Source organism: Petaurus breviceps, unplaced genomic scaffold (genome assembly GCF_028583685.1).
Source record: "Petaurus breviceps papuanus isolate PSGF00001 unplaced genomic scaffold, PetGlider_PUasm1.0 178, whole genome shotgun sequence".
In the NCBI taxonomy this organism is placed as follows: Eukaryota; Metazoa; Chordata; class Mammalia; order Diprotodontia; family Petauridae; genus Petaurus; species Petaurus breviceps.
Window position 1 is genome coordinate 25,434,962 of NW_027185777.1, and position 18,998 is coordinate 25,453,959.

The 18,998-nt window shown below is 38.5% G+C and overlaps 1 protein-coding gene across 18 annotated transcripts in view; it reads right to left on the minus strand.

Moving 5' to 3' along the window:
- Window positions 1-18,998, minus strand: part of PARD3 (par-3 family cell polarity regulator) — a 739,747-nt gene that overhangs the window by 6,873 nt on the left and 713,876 nt on the right. For all 18 annotated transcript variants that reach the window (XM_069086491.1, XM_069086485.1, XM_069086482.1 and 15 more), the window contains 2 exons: window positions 13,637-13,757; window positions 3,512-3,639 (listed from right to left, as the gene is read on the minus strand). In XM_069086491.1, coding sequence (XP_068942592.1) covers window positions 3,512-3,639; window positions 13,637-13,757 — 249 coding nt within the window. The remainder of the gene's footprint in view (window positions 1-3,511; window positions 3,640-13,636; window positions 13,758-18,998) is intronic.

Below are 18,998 nucleotides of genomic sequence, written 5' to 3' on the forward strand. Positions count from 1 at the left end.
TTCTGTACACTGTAAATCCCAACACAGAAACATTCAATTATTGCTTGGGGGTCAATTTGATTCAATAAACATTTATTAAGTGCCCACCACGTGTCTGATGCTATGCTGAATACTGGCCCTACCCTCTTGGAGTTTATAATTTGATGGGTCTCTTTCAGCAATTAGAACTTTTCATAGGACTAAAGCATGCATTTTTGGAACATGAAGAGCTATTGTTCTGCTGAAAAACTAAGAGCTAAGACATAAGTTCTTTTTGGGTGTGTTTGGACTGCCAAAACATCTGGCTAGATGCTGCTGCTGCTGCTGCTGTGAGATGGGCCATATTGCAAAACAGAGTGCTAGACTTGTCATCAGGAAGATGTTTTTTCTGACCTTTACTAGTAACATAAGCCTGGTCAAGGCTTATACCACTAGTATAATTAACACTAATTGATACTACTAGTATCAATTAACCTCTCTCAACCTTGATTGTAAAATAAGAATAATAACAGCACTACTTTACAGTATGGTTGTAAGGATCAAATGAGATAATTTATGTAAAGCACTTTGTGAGGCTTAAAGCATAATATGGATGCTAGCTATTATTAATAAAATGTAATTAATAAAATTCATGGCATTCTGCATCTCTCTTCTCTGTGCCGTTTTCCTTCTGCTGTGCATTGTTGTTTCCATCATATGATCTCTGAGACTTTGCCATTGTCTTTCATTGCTTCTCCTCCTTTCTCTAGAGCGACCCCCTTCCTCAATCCATTCCCCTCTCCCCTTTACTCATTTTTCCTTGTCATCTCTCTAACCACAAAATAACACATATTAAACCTAACAGCTCTTACAACAGCAACAGAGGAATTCTCTAATGACTTTTGGTAAGAGGCTTTCAGATATGTTAATCTAGCCAGCTTGATACATACCCCATCTCCCTTAGAATGCAGACTTCACAGTTCTGGAGAGCAAGAGAAGTGGCCATGAATATGCCTTCTATTTGTCTTCTATATTTGTTTCTCAGAATGAAAGTTAGAAGACAACTCAGATATTTATAAAATCGAACCAGTACTTAAACAGGAATTCTTGTTATAACATCCCTCACACGTGATCATCTAGTGTCTCTTTTAAGATGTCCAATGATGGGTAGCCCACTATCATCCTAATTTTTGATGTTCTTAGTCATTACAATGTTTTCCCCCCAGGAAGATGATCTCCCCTTCTCTTTTTTTCTTCCTTTTGCATTAGGACCTATTCTAAAGCCAGGCAATTGTCTTTTGGTCAGGTAGCCCAGGTGTTTTCTTGCCGCTGGTTCTGGGGCTGTTTCCTCCAGAGACCATGCCCTGGGGGCCATAATCCTCAATCCACTCAAACCCTTGGGCTTGCTAGATTCTGACTAGAGAGTGCAAGAACATAAACTAGCATTGCCCACTCGATCTAGCTGGCTCTGGTCACATTTCACAGGTCACTTTGCTTCTGTACGGAGACCTCCTTCTCCCCCTTATCCAATTACAGAGCTCAAAGTAACCAAAGTGTAGTTCTGTCAGTGAAGGAAATAGATGATACATTTGTTTCCCCACCAAACACCACTACCCTAGAACACCCTAAGATCCAAAGCCCTTCAGAACCTAGGCCTCTCCTACTTTCCAGTCTTCTTACACTTTACTCTCCACAGTGCATGCACTGACACTGGCCTCCTGACCATTTCTTCAACAAGATACCCCAACTCTCAGCTCTGCACACTTTCTCTGGCTGCCCCTCCTCCTGGAACACTCTCCCTCCACATCTCTGCCTACTGGCTTCCTTTAAGGTCCCACTAAAATGACATTTTCTACAGGAAGCCTTTCTCAACACCTCTTAGTTCTCATGCCTCCCCTTTCAAATTTTTTTCTCTAGTCATCCTATGTATAACTTGCTTGGACTTATTATTTGCTTAATTAGATTGTGAGTTCCTTAAGGGCAGAAACTATCTTTTGCCTCTTTTGGTATACTCAGAACTTAGCCCAGTACCTGGAACATGGGAGGCCTCTAATAAACATTTGTTGACTAAGTGACTAGTATCCCCTGGAGAGAGAAAAAAGGCAAATTGGGTCAGTGAGATAAAGGAGGAGAGGAGAGGGGAGGACAGTGGGCTATTAAGTCTGATGGTAAGCAATGCTTTGATTGATAAGAAATAATCCATGGAATGAACTAGGTGCCACATGGTCTTAAGGTGGGGAGAAATTACCTCCCTTTGGAAGGTCTTTCGGTTCCCCAAGCCTATCTATTTCAAGATGAGTTTCATAGAAGAAAGTTCCCGGATTATCTGTCAAGAAATCAGGTTGGGGGGCGGCTAGGTGGTGCAGTGAATAGGGCACCTGCCCTGGAGTCAGGAGGACCTGAGTTCAAATCTGACCTCAGACACTTAACAAAAAAACTAGCTGTGTGATCTTGGGCAAGTCACTTAACCCCAATTGCCCTCCAAAAAGCAAAAAAAAAAAAAAAATCAGGTTGGTGCTTCCCCATTTCTATGACTTTCATATCAACCAACAAGAGGGTTGGGGGAAAAGATTTGGGGACAATAATATGACACAGTTTATAAACAATTCCCTTAAGTAGTTCTAAAATTGTAAATAATATGTATCAAAGTATTTTCCCTCTTGTTCTAAGTTGTTTCTGGTTAATTCAGTCTGTTATTACCTATCACATGGACTATTGCAGGAGACTCTTAATTGGTTTCCCTGTATCCAGCCTCTTCTTGAATTCCTCCTTTATCCAGCAGCCAAATCGACATGTCTAAAGCACAGAGATGATCATGTCTCTCCTGCTCAAGATCTTGAGTATCTGGTTCCAAATTATTTTTCAAGGCTGACTGCATACTTTATTCCACTCTTAAAGACCCAATGTTAAAAAAATATATACCCAACATTCCATCCAAACTGGTCTACTTCCTATTCCTTGTACATAACAGACCATCTCTCTCCTCCATGCCTTTTCAAAGGCTGCCCCTCATTTCTAGAACGTTCTCCCTTCTTACCTCTTTCTCTTCCAAATTCTACTTCTCTGACTCAGATTAAGTAGCACCTTTTACAAGAGGCCTTTTCTGATTCATTTAATTGTTTGGGTGCCCATCCTGAAATTATTTTATTTTGAATTGCATGTATATCTTGTCTTTAGTTAACTGCATACATGGTGTAGCTCCCAGTAATATGGAAGGTCCTTGAAGACAGTGACTACATTGTTTAATTTTCTGCAGTCTCTGCATTGATTTGTAATGCTTACAGAAATTGGCTTGAATTGAATTGAAGCCTGCTAATGTATGGAAGACCAACTAATATCTCGCCAAGTCACACATCAGAGATCTAAACTAGTGGGGATAGATGTACCGGCTCTAAAGGCTTTTAGTTCCCAGTCTCCCAGCGACTCCCCTTTGGCTATTTGGAGAAGTGACTGCTAATGTTGAGGTCTTTCCTCCTTCTGTTTGACATGAGAGCCGTCCAGAAGGTTCCTCTCAGTCTGGGAGATTTAAAGCATCATAAAAGAATCCTCATACCTCGGTAATGAGCTGTATTGGCGCTGGGCTTGCTGGAAGCTCTCTCTCTCTTCTTGTCTCTGCCTCTGCATCTGTACTTCCACAGAAACTGAATGTCTTCCACTCTGTGTATATACTTTAGTGTTTGGCTAAAAGAGAAAAATGTAAGAAAAACAATGACTTAAAGAGCATCCTTGTAGATTCATTCTAAAGTATTTACAAATTATTTAAACCATTATTTCCCTTCAACTTTATTTCATAAATATTCTTGAAAATGAAAGAGTGCAATGGACTATCCCTTAACATTAGACAAGAAAGAAACTGCATATTTCTTGTTTTTGGAATGCATTATGAGTCTTTAAAAAAAATTTTTTTCAGGGTGGGACATATACATATTTGCCAATCTGATTATGGTTCACATATACTAATATCAAAACTAGGTTGTATTGCTGCCTAAACATCCACTAATAATTTAAGCCAGAAATTTCTCCAAATAAAACAAAATAATTCAACTACCAAATAGAGGGTGGTAGCCCCAAAAGATTAGGCAACAAGTTAGAAACTGATCTAGGAAAATGTCTGCCACAATTTACAAAGTAGAAAAAATCCACAAGTGCAGAACTCAATTAGCTATGTACATTATATTTTTAAAAGGAAATTACATCTTTCTCGACAGCCATACCAGATAAACGGTAATATGGCTGTCTTGTGCTTATACTGACATGTCATATGTCTGCCTACAATCATTATCTTGCAACAAAATGAACCTATGTGTCCAGCCCCTCCTTTTTCGTGATTCTACATCTCTCTTTTAGGAAATGACTGGTATTCCACTATATACATAGATATACATGTGTACAAATTTCATCCTGATCCATAATATAATTATGTTGTTTACATTTCTAGTTGTCAGGCTATGAAGTATTTTGGCTTGGTTAATCAGAGCATTGCAAATTATTTTGAAGCTAAGTGATTTTGAATCAATCTAACTAAAAGTTCAGGGAAGCTAGGAGGTGCAGTGGATAGAGTTCCGGGCTTGGAGTTAGGAAGACTCATCTCCCTGAGTCTGGCCTCAGACACTTCCTAGCTGTGTGACCCTGGGAAAGTCACTCAACTCTGTCTGCCTCCATTTCCTCATCTATAAAATGAGCTGGAGAAGGAAATGGAAAACCACTCCAGTATCTTTGCCAAGAAAACCCCAAATGGGATCACAAAGAGTCTGACAGGACTGAACCAACTGAACAACAACAAAATCTGAAAGCTTTGCTCCATCAGACATGGTGCTCAACAAAATCTGACTCAGCACACATACAAGAGAATACAGGCCTTTATGTTTCCTCAAGGCTAAGCCACTGAACATTTCAACTTCTCACTTAGAAGTTGTCCGGCCGCTTTCCAGATCTAGTTGTTAGAAACAAAAGCAGCTCTGCTTGGAGCAGAGGGCCATGGCTTTTGTTTAATGAAGCATTAAGCAATTCTTCATCATATTGTCAGTGACATGAACTATTAATTAATTTCCCTCTGGCCTGTGCTACCCAGCTATTTTTATTATGCAAAAATGTGCAAGGGGGTACACTGTGCCTGACAAATGTCTAAGAAGCCAAGATCCCTGAAGCGTCTTCAGAAGTGAAAGACAGTGACATGAATGGGAACTATCAATCAACAGCAATCATTAAGCACCTACTGTGCGCCAGGTTCTCTGCTAGCTATGTCTCTGCCCTCAAAGAGCTTACTTACAATGTATCAGGAGAAACAATATGTAAATATATACCTACACAGTATGTAATAATATATTATTATAATACTATATTAAAGAATATATAACTATATTGTAAATATATAACATTAAATGCCTGTGATTTCATTAGTACATATTAATTAATGAGCAAGCAGTTATTAAGTGCTTACTATGGGCCAAGAAAGTACGACACTAAGCTCTGGGGATACAAATAAAAACCAAAAACAGCCCTTACCATCAAGAAGCTTATACTCTAATGGAGGAGATCACACACACATACATACACATACATGTACATATATGCACACACACTTATACACAAATAAATGTAGTCAATGACATGAACTATTAATTTCCCTATTATCATTAATTTATCATTCCACTATTAATATAATATAAATGACTTAACATAAATATAATAATTTGATTAATATCAATTTGTGTGCCTATAGAAAATATATGCTTATACAAATATCTGTACATATGTATGTATACATGCACACACCAGATACATGTGGAATGTGTGGAAGGTAACCTTGGACAGAAGACACTAGCAGCTGAGGGACAGGGAAAGTCTTCTGACAGTAGGTGGTATTTGACCTGAGTCTTGAAGGAAACTAGGACTTTTATAAGGTAGAGGTGAGAAGGGACAGAACTGCAGACATGGGGATAGAAGGTGGCTTGTCCTGCATAAAGAACAGCAGGATAATCCTGGTTGGCATTACGGAGGAGGTGAGGCTAGAAGGAAGCTAGGGACTCTAAGAGGCAGAGGTGAGGCAGGTGGGCACCCCAGGCATGGGGAATAACCTGCCCAAGGGCACAGAGACGTTTCCTTCAAGTATCAGCACCTACTAGCAGTGGGCACGCAGCCTTCTTCCAAAGGAAGAGAGAGAGCTTTCCTCCAAGTTGCATATCATCTTTGGCTGAGGGTATGGATGAATAAAGTTGGCATGCTCTGATTGTTGGTGTGATGCAACGTTCAAGGCAAACTTTAAAGCATATGGGTATAAACAGTAAGCATATTAAAAAAAATCCCAGTACAAAAATACGACCAAAAAGAGATTAGGCTTTACTATCCCCCAATCTCCCCTAGTGAATGTTTAATAACTAAAGCCCCTGGAACAAATGTGCGTTAAGAGATCAGTCCCACAACAAAGTTCACATAACACATTGGTAGAAGCTTCAGCAAGAAAACACTGAAACCAATGAGTCCAGCTTATATAAACGCATTTGGAGAGAAAGGCATTTTCTTCTTACACCCTTGAAGCTGGCAGCCTTCAAGAATAATGTGCTGGGCTGGTTTGGGGGGTTAGTTTTCTACCCCTCTTGGCATGGTGAGGAATAAGATATGGGACAGCAGTGGAAGACCAAAGAAGGAAATGCTCAAGGATTTTTTTCCTCCATTAAATAAACAGAAAAAAGAAACACATCTCCTTTCTTCTTTTCACTCAGTATAGCTACATACACGTGTCAAGCAGTCTTGAAAGATCTGCCATTCTGTAGCAGGTTTTAGTAACCAGCCCTTTAAGCTCATGCTGCTCTGTGACATTGCTTACTGGAGAAGTGAAAAGAAAATTCAAGATTGTGAAGGAATTTCAGGTGTATTTTTAAAGTTGTTTTTTCCCAGAGGTCTGAAAACTCACTTCTGACAGATGGGGGAAAAAAAAGAATTGAGAGTCTTTTGTTTCTTACAGTATTTATTTTCTGACATCGCTCTCCCCAAACTCTTCCAACCATGGTCATTTTTATCTTACAGTCTTTACAATCTTGCAATCATGGATTTGATCATGAAATGGGTTCTGCAACTTTCAAATGAGAAGAGTGAAGCTTTTATAAAATGAGGCCTCCTACTACAAAATAGAAACATCAGTCCCATTATTGCTGTTTTGCATAGTTTCTGTCTTTAAGGGGATGCCAGATTTTTGTGACAGTGTCTGTAGTAGGTTCTTCAAAAATGCGTCTATTTTGTCCCTGTGGTTTATATAAAAATGTCACGGGTCACTAGGTATCCGTGGAAATGATATGCAAGGCTCATTCCCAGCAATATGTAAATAGGTACAAGCTGGCCTGTTTTCTATTTTACCTGTACACAAGGTAACTGAAGGGTTATACTTCACTAATTCACAATTTCAACGAGGACCTCATAAAAATGTAAATTGTGGTAGTAACATTAGACTCTCTAATCAGAGCTGTAGAGTGCTTTAGTCTCCATCTCTAAAACAAAGTACAAACAATGGCAATTGTGACTCCAGAAACACAAAATGTGTTTTAAAGGTAAGGGAAAATGAAGGCAAAAAGAGGATTTGCAAATCTCAAGAGAAGCTAGTGTTTGAGACTAAGATAACAACAGCAAAAAACAACTGCATCAGAAACCCAACTTAACATTTGGATAAAGATCCACAAGTTTGGGCCTAATTGTAATAATCCTTGTAAGGCCACCACAAAGACATGGCAACACTCTGTTTTAACAAAGAACTCTGGCCTTGTTTGTAGGGAGATGTGTGACAAGCACTGACCTTTTAAATCAAAAAAGCAGCCGAGGCTGTGTTAACAAAGGAGGCTGTATGACAGAAATAAATATATGCTCATATATTAGACAATACATGGCTGGGTCATGACACTTGGATCTTTTCACTGTTTGTTTCTCAAGCCACATATGAAAACTATAAAGGGTTTTCAAATGAGATGCAAGGAGTTGGATTTTTGTCTTCTTTTTAAAGATATGAGAATTTAAATTTGGGAAGTGAGAGTTCCACACTTTTGGTATCAATTACTGGTGTCACATAAAATTTAAATGGCATCACATTGCATATAGTGTTTTGCTAAATAAATTCCCTAATTAAACATTTTTTCAATTAAATGAAATCATTCTCATTTTACCAAAATAAATTAGCTTGCATTTTCCAGTCTGGATTTCAGATTTCACACAAAGGTTATAGCAAATGTGCAGTCAGTTAATAGACCAAAAGAACAAAAATAAACACACCGAGTACCAAATTTCAGTACTAATTAGAACTAGGTAAGACTTTGTGACCTTTTCTGTTTTATATAAAAGTATGCTTGACATGTATGAGATGAAATTCATTACTGTATATATCAGAAATTACAACCATATAAAATATTCAGTAGTCCCAAAATGTCCCTCTCACTCTCTGTCTTTACATTGCTATGGAAAAGAGAATATAGAGCAATTTTCCTGTAAAAGGTAATTGCCAGGAGGCAACTCAAAATGCATGTGATGAAAGGCTCTGGTCTTTTTACATATTTCCCTGTATGGAGGATGTGTAGTATGCTGAAAGTAAAGTACAAGAGAATTGTGCATTTCCAAGTAGATGAAAAAATACTATTGTTGTTATTACTGTTAATAGCAGCAGGACAACCACAGGCCCCCTGGGGTTCTGAGGGCCTGTTTTAGCAACTCAGATGTCCTCTTCTACGATGCATATGAAATTGCCAATGAAATACTCAAAACATTTTACATTTAAAAGTCTAGCTAATGGTATTTATTCAATATTTGATAAATTAGAACAGTTTTAGATTTTAATCAAGACTGTGATAAAGTTCACTTTTTGGCACTCCATCCCTTCTCCCCAATCCTTTCTGCAGCTTATCAGACGCTAGTGAAAATATCGATTGAACTCTTGTGGGCCTTGAAGGTTGAAAAGCTTAATTGCTGCTAATGATGTTAGTAATGGTTGAAAAATCTGCAGAGCATACAAATAACCCTCATCAAATTTTTATAAAAGCCTGTTTTTGTCTCAAAACAGTATTTGTCATCATCTACTTTTCCTGACTAGCATTCACATCTAATGTTTTAACATTTGGAAACTTGAGGCTCATTGAAAGTAAATGTGAATGTTCTGCAAAATAATTTAGATAAATAGCGGATAGAAAAGTTCCTTTTGCTCCCATGTCCTAATGTTGCTGGGGCAGGAACCCCATTATATCTTACCTACTTCTGATATCTCCCATCTATATCTATCCACCTCTGTTGTCAGAGACCTGGTCTTGGTGAGTAAATATGTCCTTCCTATCTAAGAAGGAACCCTATTTTCTAAAAGACTAGAGGAACCTACTAGTGAGTTGTCTTTTCGTGGTCTGAACTCTGGTATTCACTCTTTGTGACCTTGGGCAAGGCACTTACATTCTCTAAGCCTCCATTTTCTCACCCATAAAATGGGGCTAATAATACTTATGCTGCCTTAATTGGCATCATTTTGAGAATTTCTTTTTGTGACTAAAGGTAGTAAAATATTTTTTTATTTCATAGGTGACTCAATATTCAATTTTAAAAAGAAAAATCTTCATTTGTTGAACATTTGCTAAAGTGTATAAAGTACAAGTAAAACAAGTTAATCCTTTACTATAGATGGGCATTATACTTGGATGAGGCATCACAAGAAGGAAGTGCTCAAAAAAAAAAAAAACCCAAAGAAGGAAGTGTTCAAAGTCCACGAAAGAAAGAAAAAAGAGTAAAGGAGAGAATGTAATATTGCAGCTGCTTTCATCATCATCGTCATCATCACTGTCATCATCTTCAGCATCATCATCCGTAAAGGCAGACACCTGGGAAGAACGCTTGGCAGAAGAGGGCTTTCTTGCTGCTGAGCATCAATTTATTTTTTGAAGTACTATACTACCTTTAGTCACAAGCAACTTGGGATTGAGTAGATTTAGCCATCTAGCTATTAAAGGCTCCATTATCCCATTTATCAGTCCTCTCAGTCAACAAGTCTCCTTGTGGGTACCACTCAGGTATCTAACAAAGTTTTAACAGCATACTGTACTAATGTTGGCAGCCTGCAATTGAATTCTTTTAAAAGCAACACAATGGACAAATAACATCCATAGAATTCTGGATGTTAACCCTACCTTCAGTTTTTTATCTTAATCTTAAAGATTTATGCCACTGATTATTTTATTTATGCAGTGTCTGGCCTAGAAGGGCATGGGTGGGGAGTTAAAGGACTTTATAGCTTTCTTTACTAAAAGTCTGGGTTCACTTCAAATCATGGAGCTAAGGAAGTTTTCTGGGCTCTTTGTCTACCTTAGGACCTTTTGTGCTACAAAACAATTCCCCCAGGGCCAAGAAAGATTTTAAATTAAACCCTTCAAACAGGTGACTCCTTACCACTAGAATTTACAGAGAACATTTAGAAATGAGGTAAATTGAAAAGGGGACTTTAATGAATTTTCTGTAGCATTCTACTACTCATGTAAAGTAATCAGCTTACATAATTTTTCAGGTTCATTTCTACATGCTACATCTGGATGCATTTTGCATACGGGCACTTCTTATAAGCTCTACAATTCCAAGTTAATATGTTATAAGTTGTACACCACAGCTCAAAGAGAAGTTTACGGTTCCTTAACACTAAAATGATTATAAATCCTTCCAATGGATGAGATCATGGCTTTATCCTTTCCAAGCACAGTGATCTTTCAAGGTCAGAATACATAAGGGAAACAATCATTCCAAGGTATCCAGGGCTCATTTTGTAAAGCAGATAGCCAACAAAAGCCACACACGAAGCTGTAGTTTAAACAACTGCACAGTTCTTATTAAGGCACCAATGAGCATCAGTTAAAATTAATACAATAAATGGAATTACAGTCACTTTAAACTCATTTACATACTTAGCAGAAAGGGAAGTACTCTGTAAGATTTCAATTGTTTGAAAATGAAAAAGAAAAAAAAAGGAAAGAAAAAAGAAAAGGTCATTGTTCTGACCCACAATTTAGGAAATTATTCCATTCCTAAGGCAATCAGCTTGTCATCCAAACAATTCCCTGGTCACTCATTACAGAAAATGATAATACAGGCCAAGTTGTCTATCTAAAGTTGCTATGGCATTTTGATACACAACAATTTGGCCCATGACCTTCAGTAGTTGAATTCCCAAGTCTACAAGAGTTCAAAATCTTCTCAAACATATTTCCCATCTCCCCATATTGGGAGTAAGCAGTAGATTACACAGAAATTATGCTAACTACCTCTACCCCATGCAAAAAAAAATCTCATAAGAAAACCAAACTGGAGATTAAATCATGCATGTGCAATCAGTCCTCCAATCTGGAAGATTGCTTGCACATCTTTGCTTTTTCAGGGTTCTACTTCTTCAACCTACATATAAAAATAGCCATCTTCAAGGTGATTTTAAAAGAGCATTGACTATTAGTATAATGCTTTGTGAATGCAAGGCATGACCTTCCTCTTGAAGGATCAGAGAATCTTGGAGTTGGACTGGTCCTCAGAGGTCATATGTGTTACTCTCACTTAAGCAAAACTCCTCTTCATAGCATTCTCAGGGCCTTTGCTTGAAGACCTCCAAAGTGGGAGAAGCTACAACCTTTACAGGAAACCCATTCTAGTTCTAATTGTTAGGAAGATTTTCCTTATCAAGCTTAAATTTACCTCTTTGAAAATTGCTCCATTTTTTTTAGGGCCACATAGCACAAGACTCATTTCCTTTCTTCCTCATGGTAGTTCTTCAATTACTTGGAGACAACTGTCCTGCTCCCTACCCACTAAATGCTTTCTTTCTTTCTAAAATACAACATGATCTTGAGGCCCTTAACTTTCCTGGCTATCCTGTTCTGGAGGTATGCCACCTTATCTGAGTCCTTGCTAAAGCAAGGTACTCAGGACTAAACAATTCTCTGAACTCCAGAGGTGTTCGATGGAACTATCATCTCTCTAGCCCTTGATGCTATACTCTAGGCAAGCTGTTTCACCTCCCTAGATCTATTTCCTCATCTCTACACAGAGGGACCAGACAAGATCATCTTCAAGATCTTCTATGATTCTAAATCTATGAGCTTGGGATTCTACTTGTTGAATTCATTTCTTCTGGGGCTCTGGGTCAAAGAAATAAAGGACCGACAGTGGTAAAGCAATATTCACTTTCAGAAGTAATGCTGCTATGACTTCTCAAAAATCAAGAAAACTGCCCCAGGCAGAAAACCCACTCATGCAACATCAGGCAGGACATAATGTTTCCTATTAATCATTGTCATGAAGAAGTGCTGCTTTTATCTGTAGATTCCCCCATTTTGCTCACTTTTCTTTCCTGTCCCTTTGCTCAAAACTAAACTGGATAAAAATGTTGACCAAAGGAATCTATACTTAGGAAACACAGTAGGAATGAACTTATATACTGCTGCTAAGCTAGTTTTCCCCCTTTTTTTTAGGGGGCAGGTGAGACAATTGGGGCTCAGTGACTTTTCCAAAGTATCAAGTGCCTGAGACTAGAATTGAACTCAGATCCTCCAGGACTGGTGCTCTATTCACTGCGCTACCTACCTGCCCCATAAGCTATTCTCCTGAAAGCTCAAGTCCGCTTGTGGCATTTCCTTAGCCAAAAATCTTCAATGGTGCCCTATTGTCTAAACTGTTAAAATTTTTTGCTGGCATTCAAGATTTTCCACAAACTAACTTTAAGTTACCTTTTCAGTTTTGTCTGCTGTTACTCCTCAATAGCAATTATCTGACTCAAGTCAAGAAAGTCCCTTTGACTATCCTTATAATGGAGGATGTTCATTTCAGTTGCCAAGATTTGCCTAAGCAGTTCTCTCCTTTTAACTTGCATTGCCCTTTCTTTCCCACAACAGCCTAATCCCTTCTACTACCCAAACCCCTAAGCATCCCTTAGGATATAGCTTGTGTTCCAGCTTCTATATAGGGCCCTCTCTGACAAGTTAAGCACACAGTGATCTTTCCTTTGTCAGAGTTATTAAAACTTTACTGATTTGAACCACATGCTTCGAAGCTTATACTCACTCACATAATTTCTTCAATCTTGATTACAAGCTCTTAGAGGGCAGGGAACTATAACATTAATTTTTTGGCTTTCCCTAGCCCTTGCATAAGGATTTGTGCATAGAAGTTTACTTATTTTGTATGTATATGTGTGTGTTCGTGAACATATGTGTACATATGTATATGTATTTACATACTATTTTCCTTAATATGAGTTCCTTGAGGGGAAGGGCTATTTCATTTTTGTCTTTGCATTTCTATTGCCCAGCACAGACCCTAGTATGTGGTAGGTGTTTAATAAATGCACATCAATTGATTAACTGATACAAAAATACTTGTTGAATCACTTTATTTTGGCTTCATGGTTTTGAGAAGCGCATCCAATCCCTTATCAGGCAGCATAAACAATGTACATTGGTCCATGTGACTTTTGCTATGGCTTTTCACAAAGCAGATGATACCTTTCAGTGCTGGACAGATGCTAAACAAGATATAAAATTAAATTAGCAAAGATGGAATACAGATGGAGATAGGAAGGTCAATATGCTAAAGGTCAAAGGAAAGTGATTCCATGCTGCATAAGGAACTATGGTCATAGCTGCATGGCCTTTAGTGGGCTCTTCAATGAATGAAAGAAGCACACACTCACCCAGGGTTGTTCAAAACTGTAGGTACGTCTTCGATCTTCGACATCTTCATCCTGCTTTGCTTGCTGAAATTCTTGCCTCAGACGCTGTATCCGATCGTGGTTGCTAGGAGTCGATCTGTTGCTAAAATAGAGAAAGAGGGGCAAAGAAGACACTTGAGAACTGTAATCTGTGAATTGCAGTTGCTAAGGGAAAATGGCAGCTTGCTGTGAAATGACACTCCTTCAGAAGGAGCGAAAGAATTTTAAAACAATCTGTGAGCATTTAAAATATGTTTTCTGTTTTCTTATTATGATTAAAGTTTATTTCAATTATTTAAGGCAAATACCCAGGGAAGTGAGAAGCATTTTAGCAGATCTTTTAAAAGCCTAGCATTTTCCAAACTACTTGGTATACTTGAATAACCATTATCCAAGATGGTGCTTTACACCAAAGGACCTTTACACCAACACATCCCAGATTCAAGAAGCAAAGAGTAGTCAGATCTGTTTCCTCACCAACATGCACATCTGTGCTCACAAACTCCTACAGGCATCTTTATAAATTTAAAAGTATAGTATGCCCAAGGCAAATGAAGATCAGTCACAGGAATAAATCAAAGTCCAAGCCTAAAGCACTTATAGTCTATACCAAGTCATTTTAGGACTTAATCAAATGTTTCTTCGTATTGTAATATGACTGCGATTAAGCTTAGTTTCTTTATCTATAAAAACAGGCATCCTATCTACCTTACAGTTTCCAATGAGATAAACACAGGAAAACAATGAAAAAATATTTTTGGAAAAGTCTATAGGAGCATCCAACTATTCCTCTAGTGGAAGAAGAGGGTAACCTATAGACATCCTTTATTCTCCCCTGGTATCTATACACTGTCAAGACAACTAGAAGGGCCTCAGCATATAAGAGGACCTGACTGTGCAGTACTTATAGGAGAAGAGACAAGAGTAGCATCGGGTGGGCAGGACAGACATGCATACTTTGCCATCTACATCATTGAAAAAAAAAATCACCAATAGCAATAAGATAAAAGATTCACCATAATATTATTATCTCCCTGGAATCAGGAAGACTCCTCTTCCCAAGTTCAAATCTGGCCTCAGACACATAGCAGCTGTGTGATCCTGGGCAAGTCAGTTAACTCTGTTTGCCTCAGTTTCCTTGTCTATAAAATGAGCTCAAGAAGGAGATGGCAAACCACTCTAGCATCTGCTGAGAAAATCGCGAATAGGGTCAAAGAAAGTCAGACATGACGGCAATGACTAAACACATATCTTCCCAGTGAGGTGGGATGCACTTTGTGAACTGGAACCGTGCCTTAGAATTCTTATATAACTAAGTTGTCAAGTCAACAAGCAGCTGTTAAATTCCTACTATGCGCTAGGTAGAGATGAATTCAATTTCACTGAAAACGGGTTTGTCCCACTTGTTCAAAGTTATCCTCACATAGGCGGCAGACCCTAGCTAATTTAGTTATCCAATAGCAACACAGGATGAGAAGAAACCTTGCCATAGGCCAGGGCAGAACTGGCTACAGCATCCACCTATACAGATGTGTACCTTATTGGATCCTGGACATAAGAGAATTTAGATAGAAAAATATTCATGTTTAGGACACTATCCCCTGATGAACAACAACATTAAAAAAATAACTCTATTCTTTCATTATTTCATCTACCAGGCCTCCTTCAGATTCTAATTTTAAACAATTTTATTAGGAACTCTTGGATACTATATCAATATATTCAACTTTATTATTTTCCCAAGTCCGTAAGAGCCTGTCATCCCTTTGCTCAGTTTCTGACAAATCTTTTAAACTGATCAGCCCAAGAGCATTAATGGTTAATGGACCTGTAAAATGTTTTTGACAATACAGAGCTTTGGAGCAAGATTTGGTTATGGCTTTACTACTGGAGTAACTTCCTTCTACTTTTCTGTAAGGCAGAATAATGCTATTTCCCTTTGTTATTTAAAATCATACACAGCATCTTGAACTATTCTTTCTAAAACATAAATTTGTTGTAATGGCTACCCCAGGTAATACCTAATCTACAGAACCCTTTGTCCCCTCTTTATGGGAAACGGTAATGAAATATGCACAAGAATGGCTAATTTCCTAAAACAAAGAGATAGGAAAGTGAATGTTCATTAATCTCACTGCTGTCTTTCCAGCTGTGCCCTTTTTTTTTTGTTTTGTTTCTGGCATACTTCATAGGTTTTAATGTGAGCATTGTAGGAAGCCTGACAAACAAATATTTTACATCAAGTGTAACCAGAAGCATTTTTTCTTCATTTTTAGCATATTATTGTAGATTTCTTTAACTCTGTGATCCTTGTCTTCCCAAAGCCCAAACCACTTATAAAAACTCCCAACACATTAGAGAAATCCAGGCTCACAAAGAGATGAGCCAAACGCTCCTAATTTAGGTACTAAATGAAGTTCTTTCCCTGAAAATCCTCATGTTACCCCAAGGGTAGGACGAACCCTGGAAGTGACCCATTCCTTAGTTCTCAAATCATTGCTGTACGGCTCTCTTCCCCAATGCACAGAAAGTCCTGCTATTTAACAAGCTGAAAACTAACTCTTTCAATTGCCCAGGCAAACTCCATCAACTTTCCTGAGGCTAGTGAAACCATTTTCAAGCCAGAATTGGAAACAGAAGCTGACTCGGTTTCAGGGATTAAAGAGGACTCCCAAGGCCTGGATACTAGACAGGCATATCAGCTGCCTATGGGTGAAATTAATAATTAGCATTTATAAAACACTTTTAGGTCTGTAATGCACTTTAAAAATATATATTATTGTATTCTCATGATATCCCAGGTAGATAGGTGCTAATATTATTCCCACTTTACAGGTGAGGCAGACAGCAGTTAAGTGACTTGCTCGGGAGCACATAGCTTTGAAGTCGCTGAGGTAAGATTTGAACTTGGGTCTTCTGACTCCAGCTCCAGTGCTCTCTCTACTTGGGCATTTAGCTGGCTAGAAGGGATAAAAATATTACAAAGGTTTCATTCTCTCTCATTATCCCGGTCCACTTTTGGTGAAGTCATTCCACGGCCTCCACGGTCAAGAAAGCCGAAAGGATTACTGTTATTATTCGTTAGCAAATGTGACTACTGTTTGTCTAACTCAACTGGGTCACATCTATGTGGATTGCCAAAGTCAGGATGCTCATTAGTGTTTATAAGAGACAACCTAATGATATCACCTAAGGCATTAAACCAGTAAGACTGGAGAGAATCAATGTGCTTTTCTGCCACAGAAAAAGTTTTCTATTGGGTGAAACCATGGAGAGAATAACAAAGATCTCCTATGTGGCGTCTTTCAGAAGAAACGACAGAGCCAGGTACCCTGAAGTTCTCAATCTCATTAGCCCCAGTGCATCAGGAGCCTGGGTTCTAGCCCAGCCATTCACCAACTAACCATGATGCTGGGAGCGATAGAATGAAGACAGCCATGGTTTAGAGGACCAATATTCAAACCCCAGGCTTGCCATTTAAGTATGTGTCTTTGAACAAGTCACTTAACCCAAGTCTCCTCATACATAAAATGATGACTAAGTGACCTACAGGTTCTCTTATGGATATATATGAGGTAGCTGGAAGTTGGTAGTATGGTAGATAGCACTGGGTTAAGAGACAGGAAGACCTCAGTTCAAATCCATTCCTTACTAGCTCTTAATCTCTATTTACCTCAGTTTCCTCAACTATAAAATGGGGATAATAACAATACTTTCCTCTCATGATTGTTGCAAGGATCAAATGAGATAATTGTAAAAAATACTTAATTCATTTTCTGCCACACAGTAGGCATTGTATAAATGCTTAATCCCTTATTCCTCTTCCAGTTGTAAGTCTATGAAACACATAGATGTCTCTAGGACACCGCTCCCTTCTATGTAAAATGAAAGGGTTGGACTAAAAAATTTATAAGCTCCCCCCTTGCCCCAGATGTCATATTACATGAGTCTATGAAAAGCAGAATGCTACGTTCAGTACAATTTAGGATTGGGGTTTATATTGACGCTGGTGGGAAAGGATGTCATGGACCTGTGCTATAGAAATTGTGAGCAGATAATGAATCAGAACAGTTGCAAGTAACTGTGGCTAGAAATCACCCTTTCCACCTGTAATTAACATGGAGATTACAACCTCTCCATTCAGATCCAGAATACAACACAGACCTCATGCCTTGGTCCCTTTCAGGCTGAATTGTTGGGAAGCACTTTATAGAAAGTCCCCCTTTAAGACCAGCTGGAAACCTCAAATCATGCAGAATACAGCCACCAGCCTATTTACAGGTGTGAGCCTCAGGGAGCTTTCTGCACCTGCGATAGATGTATGCACTAATCTGACCATTTCCTTCTGGAGTGCAATGTAATGTGTTGACTTTAAACCTTAAAAGCTGTGCTGTTTGGGGACTTTGGCTACTCCTAATATTGCTTCTCCCTGTAATGAAGCTGGCTCAGGGCTTTCCTACAAAGGATTCTAAGGATCACATTTCTGGGAAATGTAAAGAGGCTATCTTCTGTATAAGCTAGTATCTTTGAAAGCACCTGTTTATCCTGATGAGCCAAGTACAGTGGCCTGCAGGGCTCCATGTCTGACCTTGTTTTTGAGCCTGGCCATGCCTTGACAGATAAAAGTTACAATGTGACTAATGAATTTCTATGGATTTAAAAATATTTTGAAATTTGCATTTTTAATTATGTAAATGGAATCTCGAGGTCCCAAAGCATGGGACATAGCTTAAAGAATCAAAAATCAATCAGGAAATATAGCCATATGTATTTCAGTAAGAAGGTCTAATTCTGGGGGACACTATACTATTTGGTCTAAAACTTTGCCATTTGATTTTCCCCTGTCATCAAATAAACAAACAAAACTGACAAGACTATATTATTAAAGAGAGAACAGAGCAAGGTATTGGTTGAAGGGAGGAGGGTCTAATAGAGAAGGGTAGAAGAAAAGTTAATTCTGCTACCCTTACTTAGAATGCTTTCCCTTTCTTCTTCATTGCTATCGAAATCTCACCCATATGGCAGGGTTCAATTCATGTTTATCTCTGTTTATGAGTTATCTCTGTCATGTTTTCCCCAATTACTGCAGCCCATTTTGATCTCCACATTCTGTGAACTTAAAGAATACTGATAGTGTGAACCACACAATGTATCATTTAATTATAAGCTCTCTTATCTGATTTTTTATTTTTACATCTCTCTCTGTCTGTCTCTCTCTCTCTCTCTGTCTCTGTCTCTGTCTGTCTCTCTCTGTCTCTGTCTGTCTGTCTGTCTCTCTCTCTCTCTCTCTCTCTCTTTCTCTCTCTGTCTCTCTCTCTCTGTCTCTGTCTCTCTCTGTCTCTGT